The sequence below is a fragment of the Ambystoma mexicanum genome, chromosome 1q (assembly GCF_040938575.1).
Source record: "Ambystoma mexicanum isolate Mex_15411 chromosome 1q, UKY_AmexF1_1, whole genome shotgun sequence".
NCBI lineage: Eukaryota > Metazoa > Chordata > Amphibia > Caudata > Ambystomatidae > Ambystoma > Ambystoma mexicanum.
In genome coordinates, this window is record NC_090922.1 from 393230700 (window position 1) to 393252059 (window position 21360).

At 47.0% G+C, this 21360-nt stretch overlaps 1 protein-coding gene across 2 annotated transcripts in view; it reads right to left on the bottom strand.

Annotated features, from left to right (window-relative positions):
• Window positions 1–21360, bottom strand: part of RPGRIP1L (RPGRIP1 like) — a 1574704-nt gene that overhangs the window by 453064 nt on the left and 1100280 nt on the right. For both annotated transcript variants that reach the window (XM_069639571.1, XM_069639577.1), the window contains exon 19: window positions 4514–4722. In XM_069639571.1, the coding sequence (XP_069495672.1) occupies window positions 4514–4722 (209 nt within the window). The remainder of the gene's footprint in view (window positions 1–4513; window positions 4723–21360) is intronic.

Genomic DNA, 21360 nt, shown 5'->3' on the forward strand with positions numbered 1-21360 from the left:
TATAATTATTTATTTAAAAACACACTTGTAAAAATACACTAACACTAATATGGCAAGCAGGTTCAAACACAGTCACTATTAATATATATACATCCTTGATTACTTATTGAACAAGTCTTAGTTAAAACACCACTTATTTGCAGACAGAGGTGAGCGCTTAACCTAAGATGGCACTCCAATAAGTTAGTTAAAAAGGGAGGGAAAAGGCAGAATTAGAAAAGCACACAATACCAACACTTTTAAAAAGTCAAGAAAGGCAGAGTCTACTATAGAGCAAGAAAGTTCATAGGCCAGACCCCTCTTGGGGAGAGCAAGGCGGAATGTGTCCCAGATCACACAGTTGAATTATACTTTAAAAGTCTTTACAGATAGTTAAAAAAGAGTTGAATCAGTTCAGAAAAAGTTAGTTAACAGGTCCCGGGTCACCCCAGGATAGAGAGTCAAGGATTTACGTGACACCTTGAACAGTCTGTTGCAAGGGAGACCAGGAGGGACTCAGTACCTGAAATAGTGAGAAAGTTCCAGCGGGGGCAGTTGTTCCTGGCAGGGGTGCGAGTCAGTGCTTCGTCCAGGGGAAGAGAAGATCTCGACGTGGAGGAAAGCTGGAGGTCGTTGCACTGCCAGGGAAGAAACTAGCCGCAGAGTTTCCCGGTTAAAAGGTACTACCCTTTTATCCGCGGTAGTGGTGAAGCATGGCTATCCGGCCGCCGGGGTGCTTGGCACGGGCGATTCGACCACGAGACGATCCAGGAAGGCGAAAAGCGGGCGAACTGGTTAACCCCACCAGTTCAAAGGAAGAAGACTCTCCAGGATGAAGATCTTCTCTGTCGTCGGGAACAGAGGAGATCTTCCTGGTGATGAGGCGGTTCAGCCGGGCTCCACCGGTGGTGTTGTCGTTGCAGGTCGGCTCAGCTTCTCCCTCTTCAGATTCTTTAGGTCCTGTGGCGACTTCTGAAGTTCCAGTCCCCAAAGCCCTGCTTTTGTGCAGAAAACCCCCATTCATCAGTCCTAGCTGTCACTCAAACATGCTAAGTGGTGAGCCGGCGGCTCACCACTGGGCCAATTATGCAAGAGTGCGACTTGAGTTGCCGAGGCAACTCAGTCCAGGGTGCCTAAACCCCCCTCCCACACATCCTGTTGACCTAGACAGAGGGGCACCACTTTTGGAGGCTTCTATGCAGAAGCCTGCCAAAAGTGGAACAAAGGGCTCGACTTCAGTTGGAGTTACAGAGGCGAACACAAATGCCATTTTTAAACCGAGTCCTGGCAAAAAGACCCAACCGGGGAATAAATATTAAATAAATAATCCGGCGGTATCTTTAACATTGCACCAAAAAAGTGGTGCATTTAAAATGAATGGGAAAATCCCATAGGAAATATTCCGGTGGAATATTTTGCGTGGTAACCACTGCCACCAGCCAGAAACTCGAGGAGGGGGGACTGCACAGTGCCCCCTCGAAAAACAGACCCAGGGGCAATCTAATTGCCCCTACCAGTACTTCCACAATATGATGGTTTGTACTGGTTCTGTTCACAATTTAAGGCTAGTAAAGTCAATGGTGACTTTAAATGCCCTGGGAGACAGTAGTCAGTCCCAGGGTATGGAGTCTATGTTTGGGGGTCACTATGACACCCCTGTGTCACTGCACTGAGGGTGCTGTGTAACACACTTACCAAATACACATGAAACCCTATGGAGTAAAAGACCCCATAGCCCATAAAACACATTACAAAGTCAAAGGATATCTCAAGTCATGTCTAAGAGTGGGAGAAAAAGAGTCTCACTCTTAGCAGGAGAAAAAAATAAACACCAAAAATCCAGCAAAGCTGCTGGGGGACTCACTAGGTTTGGGAAATTAGCCTTAACAGAGAATTCTCCCTAACACTCCCTCCACTTTTTTTGCATCCTGAGGGGTCAGATTCGGGCTTAGCAACGGCATCCTCTTTTCCGGTCTCCTCTCCACCGCCCCGGCCGAGGCTTGCCACCTCGAGGTAGTGAGACTCTGCACGCAGTTGGGGCTACCTTCACAGGGTCAGCCCATTTGGCCATGCACCGCCTGGGCCTTTTTTGGCAGGTCGGTCAGCAGTCTATTGCACCCTAGGCTTCTCTGGCTTCTCCCGCAGATTAGCCAGGTTGGCCGATTTCCTCTTTCAGGAACTGGATGGATGGCTGGGGATGGAGGCAGATGGTGAGGTAGATCGCGCCCTTCCCATCGCAAGACTTGCTTACATGGCGACCCCGACGGAAATGGATATACAGTGCTTGGCCTTGTCTTGGGCCCCTACGGATGGGGTGCCCTCAAAGGACTTAGAAGCCCGCTCCTCGGACCGGCCGGTCCTGGGTGAGGCATGCCCCTGCTTGGGGCACGCGGCAGATGCTTTGGCACTGAGCCACGCTGCCAGTCTACTGTGACAATCTTTCATGGTTCTCTTGGTGAACCTGAGGCAGATCTCACAATCTCTTTCTCTGTGATCTGGATGGAGACAATAGAGGCACTGGAGGTGTTTGTCCTCCACAAACACGTTTCGCAGTCCGCAGCTGGAGCAGAGCTTGAAAAGGGAGCTTCTCTTTTTCTTCTCTTCTGACATGGTCCGTACTGCGGAGTAGGCCTGATGGCCTAGTGCAACCTTTGTTGAAACTCGACAATCCGTGACCTTGAGGGGTGTTGAAATTCACTGACAAACAGATCCCTGCTTGACAGCCGATGGAGAGAAAGAGCACACAGGCTCTGTTTAACAAAAATAGGACCATTTTCTCAAAAAAGCGCAAAAACGTAGAATAGCTCAAGGAGCAAAACTTTCAGACTCCCAACAATTGAATGTGCAGTAAAAATCTGAAGATGGCTGCCAGAGGAGGGGCTTAGGGAGAGGGCAGTCATTGGCTGGGGGCAGTATGATCCAGAGTACAGTGATTGGTTTGGAAGAGAAATACAGTTTGTAAGTGAAAGTGAAACAGTTTTTTTCTTTTACCGAGGATTCCCGGCCTGATGACGGGGAATATTCATGAGCAAGTGAATCCACGCCAGACCCCATGCTGGAGAACTACTTATTCTTCTTTTATGAAAATTCTTGCAAGAACTTCAAAGTTTAAAGACATTTCTCTTTTCACCTTTATAATTTAGCGTGAGGGTCATAAAAGAACTTTTGGACACAAGGACTGTTTGATTTTTGACATCCTGACACAGACTTATCTTTAGTTTTGGTTTAGATATGGAAATTCCTCTTAGAGCAGAGCTAGAGAGGCCTTTTTCCAACCACTTTAATTTCAATGAGTCTTTAATCCAAACCATGGCTAACTTGTGTCTGAGTTTAATTCTCGAGTCCTCACACAGTGTACTGCTGTAGTGCAATCCTGTGGCTCCAGCGAGGTCTTTCTGCCCCTCTCTCAAATCAATCTCTTTCTCCCTACTCCAGAGTTCCTCTCCTTTTCACTCCACAGCGCGGGGTTTCTTCCATCTTTCCCTGCTCTGGGGCTCTGTTCTTTGTATTTCTCCACTCTGGGTTTTCTTGGTTCTCTCCCCACACTGGGGAAGGTCTCAGTCTCTCTTTGGGGTTCCTATATACTTTCCCCACTCTGGCCGTCTCAGTGTTCTATGTCTCTCTTGCTTTACCTTTCACCTCCCAATCTTTTGGAGCCGCTGTGTACCTGTTTGTGACAGGCGGTGCTCCTCGGGAGGCTTGTGCAGTCTGTACAGTGCTCCTCTCTCAGTGGCGACATTTACATGACTCGTCTCCTTGGGTCCACGTCAGCAGCCAAATCCTCTTCTTTCCTGTTCTCTTAGCCGCAGGACCAGTGGTGGGTTTTCTCTGTGGGCTCTTTCCTCTGCAAAACACTCTGCTCTTGCTAGTTTTGCGATGTGGGCTGTCTCCGGTGACAAGTCTGTGAGGCCCTACCACACTCACCAGGTGCGCACCTCAGTACCTCATTTGGAGTTTGCTCTTTCTTCTGCCGGCCATGCCGCCTGTGTGTGCTGCGGCCTCCTTGAACTCTACAGGCTTTGCAGGTCCTCTGATTTGATTTTTCCCTCCAATAACATGCCTCCAGGGGGCTTCTCTGTCAGCTTTCCTGCGATTTCCCATAATGGTGGCATATAATGTGGGTCAGAAGCCATGACAGCGATTAAAGGGGTCATACGGCTATCATACACCTTAGTTCCTATATACCCCATGGGGGCGGGATTTTGCTTTAAGTCCCTCTCTGGGAGTCTCCTGTCCCCTAATGAGGAGTCACCTCCAGAGGGATACAGCTCAAACTGTCCCCTGGGGGGTAGTTAAACATAGGAGGCTCACTTCTCTAGTCCCAAAGGGGGTGGGCTCCCTCCCTTGGGGAGAGGAGAAACCCTCCTTGCACTCATCACAGTTACCACAAAAGAATTGAACAAAAGAAGGCATTTGTCACTGTTTTAGGTCTGCCTCATACATCATTACTATTTCTTTTTTTTTTACAAAGCATTGGGTAATACTGTTAACCTAATTCTGGCAGTATTGCAAAAAAGTCAAATAATTAACTTACTGTAACAAGAAAATCTGGAGTCCTTGCTGTGCTCCGAAATTCATCTTCAGTAGGCAATCTTACAGGCAATTGCTCCTCTTTTGGTAATGAATCTAGTAGTTCCGTGTTTGACACTGATGAACTAGGCGGTAGATAGGCATGCCTCCATTTTAGCATGACATTGATGGCACCGATTGCATGAGCTTGAGAGTCTACAAGTTCAAATGTACCTGAGAAAAACAAAACATAAACCAATCTTATGAACTGTATTCCAACAAACAATCAAATGTAATTTTGAGGCTTCAAGATCCTTCAAAAACGAAAAGACTGATTAGTAAAAACAATATTCAACAAAGATTGAGCCAAGTAGGGCTCTACAGGCCTATATTTCAAACAACATTGCAGGATTTAAATATACATGCCAATAAAGCTGATTTTTATGTAAAGACTGGGCAAAATTAACTTTCAATAACAATGGGATGGCAAAGCGGCATAGCAAGGCACGCAAAACAAGCCGCAAAAAGCTGTTTAGACCTTGCTGTACTGTCCCGTTGGATTTTCCAAACGTTTTGCAGGGGCAGTGGAAGATGAAAGGGGGAAATACGATTGTTCATTGTACTTTCCACTCCACTTGCAAATCGTCTCCTACTTATATGCTAGCATGACATTTTCATGCTGTTGTTAAACCAGTGTATTCCTGTAAAATGACCTGCAATTAGAACCTGCTAAAAGCAGGCGGATTCCACAGGAATTCATTGGTAAATGCCACCTGCAAAGCATAATCTGCAGGTAGCATTTACCTTTCTTTAAAGTTGGAGAGTAAAGGATATTTCGCCTGGAATTAGACTTCACATTTGCACTCCGCCAAGCAAGGGTTGAAAATTGCATATAACGCTGATAGTCCCCTGCATGCAACTTTGCAACTTGCTTTTTTTCATAAAGTGACGGTCAGAACCATGGGAAAAGGGGGCCTACCATCATTATAAATGGACTAACAGCAAATGTGAATTCACCCAAGGAGGAGAACTTAGAATCCTGTGACCTGCAAGACAGGATTTAAACATCAAAAGCAAAAGGCCTGCATACTTGTGAAAAGAAAACAACATTAAAAACCACAGTGGAAAGATAGCATTGCTCATGCAGAAAATGTCAGGAAAATATCATGTGTGGGTTGAACAAAGCGAATGTAGATTATGTTCCAACCCACAAAACTCCAGTCACCTTTGAATAGACCCTTACTACAGGAAAAACCAGTTCTGGCACAAAGGCAGGAACTCATGACAACAAAGCCCACTCCAACTGGATATCACACAAACCCTATAACCACCCCTCAATAAAATGTGATGCTGGAGAGAGCATCATAATTCCTTGCTCTGCAGACATGAAGGCAGGAGCCCAAAGATTTCAAAGGAGGCAAAGTGTGGCTAGAGGTTGACCAGGAGGTGTGAGCTCCTTGTTGCACCCCCTTCAAAAGAACCCACACCACTTCAAAGAGACTTATAAAAAAACTCTGGTTACAGACTGAGCCCAAGGAGACAGATGGCTGTGGGGGAGGAAGCAGCCCTCCCCAATGTGGAACAAAACACTCCCAAGTTACATTAAAAGACTGATTTCATTTTAGGCATTTTCTCAGCAATCAGAATAAGAATACATTTAGTTTTATGCTATTTTCTCATGTACTTTCCAGGCGGTTTTAAAGAGACTCATTGTATTTCCCTAAGACTTGGGGGACTGAAATGGCCAGTTAAGACTAATTTCTGGCTGATCTGAACAGGTGACAAATATGACAGTTGATGAAAAGATGGAAGATGAAATCAGGAACATGATGGATCATTTGCAGAGTCATAACTGTTATACAATTTATGAAAACGACAACAATTTGCCAAAGGGCCATGCTACCTCGTATGGAGTTGGCGATTGGCTTATCTAATTCCCTATGAGCAACTGAAACCACATATCTATTTCATATGGCCGGGGCTAGTATAATTATGAAGTTATGAGACACAACTAGTTTTTGCCAAAAAGTGGTCATGAGAACAAAGAATTGTAATAAATGCAAAAAGACAGATGGTGTTCTCTTCTCTTGAACCAATCATGACTGGGGGCGAAGAGACATAGAGAAACTGTCCAATCCTGGTGGCAGGGATAATTACAGGGAACTCCCCCTACATTGTAAAGTTAGGGATGTCATTTGTGCTGTATAAGGGGGATGTACTAGGTCAAGGAGACAAAAACCGGCAGACAGGAGAAGGAGGATGGAGAGGAGGCTGCTGAACCAGACCATCTTTGAGAGTGCCTTGACCAGACCCCTTGCCCTAGCTGTCCAGAGTGTCCTGGGATCCATCTGGCTGTCCTGAATCCTAAACCAAGGCTTGATTTGTAAGTAGCAAATACCCCAGCCCTAAATTGCATAAGCCCTTCATTTATGTAGCATTGCATCCAATATTTTCCCTATTGGTAACCCTATTGAAAATTCCAAATTGCCAGTGTAATTCAGTCACCTTCCCATAGAGGAATCTAATGTTAGCCTGTGTATGTTAGCATCTTTCGTTTAAAAACTTCAGTTGTCTGTGTAAATCTTTAGTATTTTTTTTTAAAAGTAAATCAATTAATTTCCCCATTGAAATTCATGGTACGTACAAGATTGTTTCAATTCAAAATCAACCATCTTGTCCCTGGTGTTGTATTTAATTATTATCGTCATTAAAGTGTTTCCTCAAAACAATTAGTCTCCTTGTAACTGAAGACTGAATTTGTCTGTGTATTGTGTGCCTTACCATACAAATTCCTATTTGCATCTGTCCTATTAAAACCCAAACCGTTGTTCCATTGCAAGCAATCCCTTTCGCCTAGAAGTCTACCTGTAATGTGCCTCTGTTGTTGTCATTGAAAATGGATTTTCTTATTGTAAGCTAAACCCCTTCACTGAACTGCTTGTCATTGTAAACCCAGTGTAAATGAATTTCCATTTACCACTATATTTTTCTCTTTTGCATTTGCTTCCTCCCAAAACCGATTTTCCCACTTAATTTCTATTTTTGCCCTGGTGTGCTGATTAGTCTTCCCTAAACCTTCTCTATCTCCTAAAGTGTAAGCAATTCGAATTTCCTTTCATTCTGCCCCCTAACATTTGTGAGTAAGAATCCAAACCCCATTCTGCCGTTTTGCTCCAAAAACGCATTTTCACTTTCTTTGCTAGCTTCCCATCTTGTGGTGGTGGGCTTTACCCCAAATCCAATTTTCTCGCTCTATTTCTTCCTTGCCACCAACTTCCATTCAAAGGAATCAATTTTAATTGATGTTTGGGGTTGAGTGTTGCAGGGGGGAGTGCTAAAACCGTGCGCTATCACTGTCAACCTGAGGGTATTTTCCTGTTTTGTCATTAAAACAAAAGTGAGTGTAACAACCCATTTCCACTTGGTCGCTCTAGATAGGATATTGCATTTGTGTTGCCACAATTTTGGTGGCTGCTGTATATTGATTATTTTCCTTTTTTCATTAAATAATAAATCAATAAATATCTTATTGATACACACCAGCCTGGTTCCTAGTCCATTGTGACACGAGATGTTGGGTGCGGGACGGGTTGGAGGCATACTCAAAAAAATAATTTGTGGTTTATTAAAAATAAAAAGCGCTTTATTGTATGCCACATTCATTGTCGGGGAAGGTGTCCCAGGCTGGAGTAAGCCGTTTAATAAAACCGTGACAAAGTGGGGGCTCGTGCCTTGATTGAGAAAAGCATTTTCACCCGTGACAGTGCAACACAGCAGACTAACCCATTGAAGGTAGTGTTACTTTTAGTGGCTAGAAAGCTGGGTTGCATTGTAAAGGCGCCATCCAAAAATGTGTACCCTAGGTATCAGGGCTGTGTCTCAAACAAAATAGTGTAAGCATTAACTAGGCAGGAGAAGGGTGGAGATGTTGCCCGTGCATAGATAACCCACCAGCAGTAGAACCCATTTCATAATGAGCACCGTAGAAAATAATATCGCTAGACAGCACCTCCTACCCAAATTGTTGTTGCATCAAGCCCTGACTGACTTCTATATGACGCAGAACGTCAAAGATGAGCAAATTAAAATGAACCATCTCACTGCATACATGTACTTCCATATGATAGTCATGAAAGAAAGGTACCAGGAGAGAGTAACCACTGCGCAAAATCAGTCTGAGCTTTTAAATCAAACACAGAATGAGTTAAGGCAGGTAGAGGAGAAAATGCGAGAGAACCACAATTCTGAGTTAGAATTAGGAAACCTCATTCAGCAGCCAAAGGAGGAGTTGGCAGTACAGCAACAAAATAATTCAGAGCAGGAGTCCCAATTATCGGCACTAAAAGAGGAGTGCCTAGAAAGGGTTGATTCCCTGAAAGAGAGTCAACTAAAATGGAGTCAACAAGTGACATACAATAGAGCCTACCTAGACAATATGTGCACTTTACAAAATTAGATTAAGCAATTAGAAGAGGAAAATAACCGGTTGATTATTAAGGAGGTCCATTCCCAAGAGGAATTTGACCAGGATCGCCTGAAGTTAAGCACTATGAAGCAGTAGAGACATAACTTGACTGAACAGAATGGCGCACTGTATCAGGAAAAAGATGCCCTATGCCAGGAAGAGGGCCAATTAAAGACAGAACTGGAGAAAAGTGGATTGTGTTTTGAGGAACTGAACAACCTAAAATGAGAGAATTAAAAAATAATGGGGCATATAAGACCGATAGAATGTGATCTAGAGCAAACAATACAGCCCAAAAATGCACAGGGTGAGGAGCTTGGTCTCCTGCAACAGAAATGATCTGAGTACTCCCAGACAATACAGGAAGCACAAAAAGAAAATTAGGCCCTTTGTGATGGGAACAGGGGACTCAATGGCCAAGTAGTAGCACAAGGCAAGGTCATAGAAGCCAGTCAAGCCCTAATAGCACAGCACAAAGCTCAGGCCTTTGCCTACTATCAAGAAATAGGGGCTGAAAAGAGATATCAGAGAGATTAGAGAAGGAGTGTGCTAGGCTTAATAATGACTTGAGAAACCCTGAACTGGTATGGAATGGAAGGACAGCCGCTAATCATGGTGTAGGGCCCTTTGTACCAGGGGCCTCGAGCCAAATTTCCACCCTATATGCACAAGGCGCTGCTAACTTCATGTCTACCAGTTCACAAGAACCGGGAACCATGGGGCAGGCAGACTCAATTAGGCCTAGCATGATTGAGCCGGCAGGCCAGCGTCCATCAGAGATTGATGGACGTGCATCACTGCTTATGTTCAAAAATAATTCGGCAAATGTATCTGACCAGGAGGACTATGAAGAGAAAAATCAGGGGGTTAGAATGGCAGAAGCATTATCTACAAATGGTCCACCTGGTCCACTTTGCAGATGAAAAGGAGTCAGAGTTTAGGATCCAAAAGGGTATCCTGAAAACCTCCACTCGTTCAGAGAGGGGGTGGTTGGGGGAGTTCTCCACCAACCCCAGAAGAAGGGAGAAGTCGGATGAGTACTCCCCTGTGCGAAAGAGGGAGTCCAAGGGAAGTGACCCAGAGAGCCTACAATACAACAGGGGAGAAGAGACTAGGCCCCGTCATTCTGGGAGACACTCCCAGTCTCAAAGAATCAGGGAGCACCTAGAGGATAGGGATGGGGATGGGACCTCAAATAGCAGGAGCTCTGAGTCTGAGGGTGAATTGAAAAAGAAGGCTGCCAAACAAAAGAGAACTTTGGAAAAAGACCCCATTAGACAAATAAAAGCCATTAGAAACGTCGTGATCCTTTACCACAAAAATGCCAAGTACTCAGTCTGGGAGCATCTGGAGCTGTATAACCAGATGATGATGCAATTTGGCATAAAAAAATATCAGAATTCTATGGAGTTTGCCAAATGGACATTCTCCTCAGAATACTCCAGCTTCTTTGCTGGGCTGGAGGATCAGAACCATTCAACGTGGATCACCTATAAGGCGGTCATCTTGAAGCACTTCTCCGTGCACCGGATCCCCCAGGAGACTCGCAAGGCAGCCTACAACCTGCAGTGCAGAGAGGATCAGGCCCAGAGAGAATTTGTTCAATAATTGAAGCAGGCATTTGCACAAACCACTAGGTGTGTGCGCACGAGCAGTAGGGAGTTCATTAATACCCATTTTCATGCCCTCCCTAAGTACATTATGACGCAGCTGGTTAGGGACTTCCACAATGAAATTACCCTGGACTGGATAATAGAACAAGCTACCTGGATCTATGAGGTCCAAAAGCCAGTAGAAAATAAGAATTCCCCCAAAAATCCCAAACCAACCAACACCCCCGCTGCTGCCAAGGTGGCAGAGGTGAAGGTTACCCCCATTTTGGACCTAGAAATGGGGGGCCTAAAAATACCCCTCCCACTAACCAACCAAACGAGAGGCAGAGAAGACCCAAAGACCAGTCCCAAGCAGGTGGTAACCTGGCATGGTACCACACATGTGTCACCTGAATCTGCCATCTACATCAGCCTGAGGTAAAAGGGGAACAGACCCATCGTGGGGTACGTATGGACTCCCCCGGCTCATGGGGGGATCCAATCGGGTGAGTACGGCCCCAGGAAACTTCAATCCCATCTTCCGTCCAAACTTCCCTCTGGAGGGCAGTAATCTTCCACCCTCTAGTTTAAGTTTCTTCCCCAGGTACCCTCAAACCCCAACATACAGAACAACCCTCCTTATTCTCCCTGCTTTCAGAAGTCTAGGCTACCAGATCAGGGAGAGGGGAGTCCAAGGATGGGGGGCTACCAGGGAAACCCTCAATACCCAAGTTACTCTGGGAGAAGAGACAGCTACCCTTCTTCCAAAGAGCAATAGAGATTTGAACCAAGACCCCTGTATCAGCCTGAGAGGGTGTCACAGCTGGAGCGCCAGGTCCAGAGTTTGACCCAAGACCTGAGCCATGTTGAGGGGTCAGCAGAGCCCTCAAATGAACATGGCTGCACAGAACAGCTCAAACCCAGTGTCTGGCACCCCGGAACAATGACAAGGAGAGCACCCCGATAACCAACAGGTTCCAGAGAATGAGGCTCAGGAGGATGCAAAGCCCTAGACAAAGCTTCCTTCCTCACCCCGAAAAGCTCCTAGAAACCTCTGAACCTGAACCCAAATCTCCTACGCCCGAAAAGATGCAACCTAGGGAACAGAGGGTAAAAGTAGGAGAATCCAAGTGATCAAGAAGACCCATTTTGTGGAGGAAGTCTGCGTCACAGGTTACCTTGCTTTGATGATTTATTTGCATGCATAATGTGTGCATCATGAATTATGATGCATGCATCATTTACATGCTGCTGCAGGATGCAAAGTTGAGGAGCCGGGGCCCCCTGGAGTTGCTGTGCTGTTCTATTAGTGATAAAGATGTATTAGTGACATTAGTGATAAACTACCAATTTTAGAGTAGAATAAGCATCCATTTCGGACTATGTATTTTGCCTTTCACAAGTTGCAGTAATAACATGTTTTTTTCTGCCTTTGTCCCTGTTGCGATCATCACAAGACATTCCATCACAGTGTCCTCGGTCACTTGACAAAATCCTTGTGCCTAAAAGCTTCTGTACAGTGTAGAAATATTTGATCATAGCACATCAAGAGGCCATTGACTTCATTGTGCCACAATGAATGCTTTGTTGTAATGGGCATCATTACAAGTTTGTCTGTAAAGTAACAACTGTACTGGTAAACTTGCCGGTACCATTGTTACCGTACCAGCAAACTACGAGTTCTGCTCGCGGGTGTCTTTTTGCCCACCAGGTCTGACCTAGCAGGCGGACCGGCACCCGCGAGCAGAACATTCGTGAATGGTGCCGGTGCATCCGGCCTCCCCATTCCCATTCCCATTCCCATTGAGCCCTATGGGGAAGAATATTTTCTGGCGCCCGGGAATGGACAATTACCGGGTCTGCCGGGGTTGTAATACCCCAGTAATTGCCCATTCCCGGGCGCCATAAAAATGTGCAAGCTCGGCGGCAGCCTGCCGGTTTTACTGGCAAGGCTACCGCCGAACTTGTAATGAGGCCCAAATGTGTCCATCTTTCCCATCTCCCTGGCATGCTGTTCAGGTTGTTTGTTAGCATGTATGAGGTAACAAGTGCTTAGAGTATGGGATGTCCTGTGAGTGTGCTGCTTTCCCTATTTTGCCAACCTCTGAAGCCTGAAAGTAGATGCATGCAGGCTTGACATGCGGCCAACTTTGTACCAGACCTGCAGATGAACTTAAATGGTCTGCTGTTAAATCTCAGTTACCAGTTTAATGGTATCCACTACAGAATAATTGCTCATTTTACTATAGCCGATATGATAGCTCAGTGGGTTGAGCGCTCACTGCTGCGATGTGTGTGTGATCTGCAGGTTCGAATCCCAGCAAGGCCATCTCAGCCTTTCATCCTTCTTAGGTCGATAAATGAGTACCAACACAGGTTGGGTGATATTGTATGCATATTTGTTCTATAAAAATAGCTTAAGTGCTATGCAACAACATATCATTTAGCCTTGGACGTCTGCTTGCATTCACAGTAATTTGACAATATGGATCTATACACACAGATATTAATGATACATATGGTGATCCATTTGTGAATGAAATGTGTATCACATTAGTGAAATCATAACCATATTGTTCGTAGTGTACTTATGAACAATGCTATTTGATGCCACTTCCTGTTTTGTCAAGGGGTGAAAGGTCATGTTTCATCGGTTCCGGGGATGTCACTTTGGGGTGGGGTCAAATAATCACTTCCGGAGGGGACGACAAGGGCGCCATCCGCCCTGGGTAACTCCTCTGCTGCACCGCTCTCTCCGTCGCTCCCCTCCGGTGCCATTGCTGTCATGAGGGGCTAATGATTGGATAAAAAATTGTGCTACCCCAGCATCTGCTCTATAGAACTCAAGAGCAGGCCCTGATTAACGCGTCCATGACATATGGATATATTGAGAATCTGAGAAAACACCTTCAGCATGCTTTTACGTATGCTCAGCAGAATCTGGAAAAAACAAAAAAAAAACAAAAAAAAAAAATAATCGTAATCGGCTGAGGGGATGAAAACCCACTACGATTTAAAGACTATTAAAAAAGAATAACAAGTAGGAGACAGGGTCTACTTGTACATGTTAGGCAGAAACCTGTGCAGTTCCCTTAGGGACCACTGCAAAAAGTTTAAGACTACAGGTGTTAACAGTATACCCAATTGGTAGCAGTCTGTACCACCCATATTTACCTGGTAGCTGTGGCTGAGCAGTCAGACTTCTCTCAAGAAGAGTTGGGCAGTATCTAGAGTATACATATTAGGTACAAAAATACAGTAGCACAAGCAAACACTGACCAGAGCTTTGGTATAAAAGTATACAATTATTTATTTAAAAACACACTTGTAAAAATACACTGGCACTAATATGTCAAGCATGTTCAAACACAGTCACTAGAAATATATACACCTCCCTGATTAATTATTCGACAAGTCTTATTAGGAAAAGAAGACCACTTTTTTATCAAAACAGAGGTGAGCGCTTAACCCAGATGGCACTCCAATAATTATTTAAAAAGGGAGAGAAAAGGCAGAAATAGGAAAACATACAATACCAACACTTTTAACGAACCACAGCAAGTCAAGAAAGGCAGGGTCTACTGTAGAGCAAAAAGTTCATAGGCCAGGCCCACTCTTGGAATGTGCCCAAGATCACAGAGTTGAAGTACACTTTAAAAGTCTTTGAAGATAGTTCAAAAAGGAGTTAGATCAGTTCAGAAAAGTTAGTTAACATGTCCGAGGTCACCCCAGGATAGAGAGTCAAGGATTTACGGGACACCTTGGACGGTCTGTTGCAAGGGAGACCAGGTGGGACGCAATACCTGAAATGGTGAGAAAGTTCCAGCGGGGGCAGTTGTTCCTGGCAGCGGGTGCAAGTCAGTGCTTCGTCCAGGGGAAAAGAAGATCTTGACGTGGAGGAAAGCTGGAGGTCGTTGCACTGCCAGGGAAGAAACCAGCCGCAGAGTTTCCCGGTTAAAAGGTACTACCCTTTTATTTGCGGTAGTGGTGAAGCGTGGCTATCTGGCCGCCGGGGTGCTTGGTACGAGCGATTCGCCCACGAGACGATCCAGGAAGGCGAAAAAAGGGCGAACTGGTTAACCCCACCAGCTCAAAGGAAGAAGACTCTCCTGGAAGAAGATCTTCTCTGTCGTTGGGAAGTGGTGAGTCGGTTCAGAAGGGCTACACCGGTGGGTTTGTCGTTGCAGGTCGGCTCAGCTTCTCCCTCTTCGGATTCTTTAGGTCCTGTGGCAACTTCTGAAGTTCCAGTCCCCAAAGCCCTGCTTTTATGCAGAAAACCCCCAATTCACCAGTCCTAGCTGTCACTCAAACATGCTAAGTGGTGAGCCGGACGGATCACCACTGGGCCAATCACACAAGAGTGCGACTTGAGTTGCCGAGGCAACTCAGTCCAGGGTGCCTATTCCCCCCTCCCACACATCCTGTGGACCCAGACAGAGTGGCACCACTTTTGGAGGCTTCTGTGCAGAAGCCTGCCAAAAGTGGAACAAAGGGCTCGACTTGGGTTGGAGTTACAGAGGCAAACGCCATTTTAAAACCAAGTCCTGGCAAAAAGACCCAACCGGGGAATAAATATTAAATAAATAACCCAGCGGTATCTTTAACATTGCACCAAAAAAAGTGGTGCGTTTAAAATGAATGGGAAAATCCCATAGGAAATATTCCGGTGGAATATTTCGCGTGGTATCCACTGCCACCAGCCAAAAAATCGACAAGGGGGTCTGGACAGTGCCCCTTGGAAAACAGACCCATGGGCAATCTAATTACCCCTACCAGTACTTCCACAATATGATGGTTTCTGCTGGTTCTGTTCACAATTTGAGACTAGTAAAGCCAATGGTGACTTTACATGCCCTGGGAGACAGTAGTCAGTCCCAGGGTATGGAGTCTATGTTTGCGGGTCACTATGACACCCCTGTGTTACTGCACTGAGGGTGCTGTGTAACACACATACCAAAAACACATGAAGCCCTATGGAGTAAAAGACCCCATAACCCATAAAACACATTACATAGTCAAAGCACCTTCTCAATTCATGCCTAAGAGTGGGAGAAAAAGAGTCTCACTCTTAGCAGGAGAAAAACATAAACCCCAAAAATCCAGCAAAGCTGCTGGGGGACTCACTAGGTTTGGGAAATTAGCCTATACAGAGAATTCTCCCTAACAGTACAATTTTCAGAGGAAACAGACGAAGGAGCGGAAATTCCTCCCCTCCTGCCGCGGCCCCTTTGAATTTGTAGACAAAATCTCACCTGTCGCCTAGAAGATCTGCATCCCCAAAGGAGAACTGAGAAGAAAAATGGGTCCATATCAATCAGTTGAAAAGCTGTCATCCCAGACACACTTTGCGGCTGATTTTTTAGCCCAAGGAAAGTCGAGCAGAGGAACCATCTGAAGAATCAAAAGAAAGGAGGAAATATCAGAAGGAAATATTAAGAAACATATATAGATACATAACAGGGAGTTATTTACTTGAAGTCATTGTACAAATGAGGAAAAATTATAATGTGAAAATTGGGTAGGAAGCTGGATGGTATTGTAACTGTAGGTTATTCTTGTATGAATTCCTTGTAAATCTTCTGGGAAAAATGTTTTTAAAAAGTACTGAAACTGGGGGTGTGGCCTAGAGCAAAGATGCAGACGCTCCTTTGATGACCTCCGCGGTGAGCCCGCTATAACTCATGCTTCCATGGGATTTGGCACCCCTTCCTGGGGCATAATGGCCATTTAAGCGCGGGAGGGTTTGGAGCGGATTCTGGCGTGGGGGCGAGGGGCTGGAGCCCCGGGAAGACCTAGAGCGAGCGAGTCAAAACCTGCGGGCCTGCCGCCGTGTCGCCCCAAGATGGCAGGCGGGACCGCCGGGACCTCCAGCACCCGCACTTGGAGCTCCGACAGACTGCACAGTCACCCCGCTCCCGACACCAACGCCAGCCCGAGGGAGGATCTCGCCTAAGCCTGCCTGCTGCGGCCCTTCCCCCTGCCCCCTCCGCATACGCCAAGGCACAGCGCTGCGGTTCCTGGGCCTGGAGTGCCGCTTCGGCGGACCGCGCCGCCAGCTGGACTATGCGCCCCCGGGGTCTCTGGGGAATTCAGGACCTGCCGGCCTCTTCTTCTCACCAGGGCGATCCTTGGGCGGGCTCGGAGCCCTGCAGGGGCTGGTACAGCCTGTGCTCCGTTTGGAGCTTGCCACCAACCACCCACAGGGCAGCACCACCACCAGCCCCCAACGGCCTATGCGGCTCTGTCTCGGCCCGGGGGGCTGCAGCGTGAAGGGGGTCCTCTGGAGTCGCGGCTGCATGGAGAGCCGTGTTGCTACGCAGGCAGCTGGTCTCCCCCAGAGGCCCGCATCCATTCCTGGAGCGGCCGGCCCGGCAGCCCCCTCCCCTATCCGGCAAATCAAAACTCAGGAAGGCCTTGGCCCACGCTGCCTCTGCTCCTCTTCATCCCGGAAAGCCACTGAATTCTCTTTTCCACCTACTGGCTTGATGAAGGTCTGCGCAGCCACGCAAGCAGTGGGACCAGTCATCTAAAGGAAATTGTTTCCCTCCTGCAGCCAACAGCTACTCTCCCCCCAAAGCTCACCTCTGTTTCCTGGGGTGCCCCGGCCCACGCAGCGGCCACCTCTCTTTGTGCCTTGGTGGCCCGGCAAGCCTCGCCCGCAGCAGCTGCATTGGGTGGGGGGGGTCCTTCCTCCTTGCCCCCCTCCTCAGTCCATGGCTTTGCGATCCTGCTGCTGAAGCCCACCTTACATGATCAGCATACATTAAGGCTCCTCACCCCCAGCAATGTAAAGCTCTACAAAAGGCCCTGGCCCACGCTGTCTCTGCTTTCCTTCACCCTGAAGATCATTGAAATCTCCCTCCCACTATCCTGGCTCCACCATGGCTAAGCAATCTAAAACCACCAAAAAGCCAGACATTGCCATGATGTTATTCACTGCTGACAGGGGCAAGAAGCTCGATCCTCGTAAACTCACGCCTCAAAAGATCCCAGATGACAAAGGATCCCTAGCCACTAAGGAAGACATTCAAGCTTTTATGGCGGATATCAAATCACAATTTAGATCGTGCATGACCGAGCTCGCCACAAAGCTGGAATGGACCAATCAAAGGGTCACGATGGCAGAACAACAATGAGGGGAAGTGGAAGATCGATCTCAGGACCACACTGGCACTCTGGAGGAGGTTCAGCACTCGATCCAGATCCTACAGGATAATTGCAAGATCCACTAATTTAACCAGGAGGACCTCGGGAACAGGGCTCGGTGCAATAATCTTCAGATTCAGGGAATCCCATCCTCGGTCTCGGACAAAGATCTGGCAGAATATGTAGGGGACTTCTTCCAATCTCTCCTCTCGCAACTGGACAAACCCCAACTGTTACTGGACTGCACCCATAGGCTGCGCCCGTGACTGGGGGTGGAATCAGAATCTCCCCGCAATGTCATAACAAGAGTTCATTTCTACACGACAAAAGAGGGCATCTCAGCAATAAGACGCTCTAAGGACGAGCTGTCCTTCCAGGGTTCTCCCCTTCAGATTTAGCAAGATCTCTTCCTCCTCACGCTACAAAAGAGAAGATCCCTCCACCCGCTGACTTGTTTGCTTCAGGATCACCAGATCCGGTGCAGATGGCTGTTCCCGACCGCGCTTCAATTCTCCTACAAAGGCTCCCTTTGGAAAATCAACCACCTTGAAGATGCTGAGAGGATCCTGCACCTTCCTACCCATCAAGATTCCGCCATCCGCACTCCGGGACCTTCAACGGTATGCTCTGATTTATTTGGTGGGGCAGAAGAGCCAGGATTCCCCTAAAGACGATGTTAGGTAACCCTCGGCTGGGAGGTTTGGGAGTCCCTGACATACAGAGCAATCAGGTGGCGGCACAGCTAGCGCATACCCACGTTTGGCTCATGTCCTTGAGCCGCCCTAGATGGGTTGAACTAGAGCAATCCCACCTCCCCCTCCCCCTACGCTTTCTTCCATATATTCCGCCCCCGCTACGGCGACATTGGAACACCTTACTGGCATCCCGAAACATACTCTTTATGTCTGGGATGGGGCCCTAAAGCGCAAGAGGATTCTGAGGGGTCCTGGGCAGTTTTCCCCAGTCTTCCATAACCCGGCATTCTCACCCAGAAGTTTCGGGGGCAGGCACCAGGTGAGAATGCCCCCGAAACTTCAGGAACTGGATTGCAGGGGACCTTGAGACTCTGGACCAACTCTTTGTGGGGGGCCTCCCCCACACTTTTGAACAATGTAAAGAAACTTTTCGGCTGGAGGAAACAGACAGGTTCTCCTATGCCCAACTCCGCCACTGGTGCTCACATCCACAAACCCTACAAGCAGCAACTCGCACCCACTCACCCCTTGACCTGACCCTAAAAGACCCGCCAGCCCGGGGTAAGAGTTCCACTTTGTACAGGCGCTTCCTAAGGGACTTTCTTACCTCCAAAACATTATGTATGGCGAGGTGGGAGGCAGATTCAGGGCACCCCCCATAGAGGACCAATCCTGGGTGGACATTTGGACCCGGACATACACATTGTCCTCTTGCATCACCAACAGGGAGGGCGCCTACAAGTTCCTGCTGCGCTGGTACTACCCCTCACCCCCTTCGGCTGCATCATATGAATCAGACGCTAGACCCCCGCCTGCTGGAGACTCTGCGGTCAACCAGGATCCTCCTTCTACATGTGGTGGGCGTTGCCCCGAAAGTCCAACTATTTTGGAAACAATGCTTAGCCACCATGAAACCATTACCCAGGTCACTATTCCACTAGAACCTGAGCCTATTCTTCTAGGAACCCCAGTCCCAGGGAGCTACCCGAGATCTGGGAAAAGGTTCAAATTATTGACCCAATGTCTTCTGGCAGCGAGAATCGCGTTTGCCCGCTTTTGGAAGTCGGCCGAGGGTTTCCATCACGATCCTGTGGTGGTGGAAGATGTGGGACATCTTGGTGGCGGAGAAGGTGACAGAAGTCAGGGCATGACTGTTAAACCGTTTCCAAAACGTCTGGGCTCCATTCGTGGACTTCGACAGAGAGTTCCCAGCCCTGACTTATAAACCTTGGGGAACTAGAAGGGTCTTGGACTCCAAGGGAGCCCCCTGGGGGGCAGAAAGAGTCGAGAAGGAGGCAGAGGAGGAGATCTGCAGAGATTACAACTTGGGGGGTGCAGTCTGGGGCGGCGGAGTGGAGATTGAGGGGATTTCTGAATGTTGAATAATGTGCATTGCCGAATGTTATTCTGTTGTCATCCTGCTTTGGTTTAAAATAAACATGGTTATAAAAAAAAAAAGTACTGAAACTTTTATCTTCTGTTAGAGAACTAACATCCTTAAATTCCAGCCTGGAGAGGACCCTGGGGACCTGGAAGGGAAGGAAGAAAGAGGATGCCGTGCCACACTCTCCAACCCCAAAGAAGGAAGGGGAGACTGGAGTGCCCACTCCCAAAAGAAGGAAAGAGGGTGCCATGCCATACCCCCCCAACCCAGAGGTGGAAGGGGATACTGGACTGCCCACTCCCGAAGAAAGGAAAGGGGGTGCCATGCCATTCCCCCCAACCCAGAGACGGAAGGGGATACTGGAGTACCCACAGCCTGATAAAGGAAATTACGCTGAAGGAGACCCCACTCTGCCCTACTCTTCCCCAACAAAAAGCCATGGAAGAACAGGGGGGGAATCTGTGGGGTACATTTAAAGGCCCTAGACAGAAGCCCCCCTCACCTAAAAAGCAGCATTTAAACACTGCCACCAAAAACTGCCCTGTTTTGCTTTTATTGCATCTGAATGACACTAATTTCTACATTGCAACCAAAAACTGCCCTGTTTTACTTTTATTTCCTTTGAATGACAAGAAGTTCTATATTGAAACCAAAAAACAGCCTTGCTGTACTGTTATTTCACATGAGGGGCAAGAATTTCAACACTACAAAGAAAAACGGCTTTTCTCTTCCCTTTCACATGAACAGCAGCCCTTTAAACACTGCAAACGAAAAACGGCTTGACTTTTTCTTTGTGTTCATGTCAAATTAAAGAGCAATGGGAAAAGGGGGCCTAACCATCATTATAAATGGACTAACAGCAAATGTGAATTCACCCAAGGAGGAGAACTTAGAATCCTGCGATCTGCAAGACAGGATTTAAACATTAAAAGCAAAAAGCCTGCCCACATGTGAAAAGAAAATGGCTTTAAAAACCATAGTGGAAAGATAGCATTGGTCACGCAGAAAATGTCAGGGTAATATCATGTGCGGGTTGACCAAAGCAAATTCAGATTATGTTGCAACCCACAAAACTCCAGTCACCTTTGAGTAGACCTTTACTACAGGAAAAAACGGTTCTGGCATGAAGGCAGGAACTCATGATAACAAAGCCCCACTCTCACTGGATATCACACATACCCTATAACCATCCCGCAATAAAATGTGATGCTGGAGAGGGCGTCATAATTCCTTGCTCGGCAGACATGAAGGCAGGGGCCCAAAGATTTCAAAGGAGGCAAAGTGGGGCTAGAGCTTGATTAGGAGGTGTGAGCTCCTTGTTGCAACCCTTTCAAATGAACCCACACCACTTCAAAGAGACTTATAAAAAAAACTCTGGTTACAGGCTGAGCCCAGGGAGACAGATGGCTGTGGGGGGAGGAAGCGGCCCTCCCCCAGGTGGAACAAGACACTCCCAAGTTACATTAAAAGACTGATTTCATTTAAGGCATTTTCGCAGCAATCAGAATAAGAATCAATTTCATTTTATGCTATTTTTTCATGTAATTACCAAGCGGTTTTAAAGAGACTCATTGCATTTCCCTAGGACTT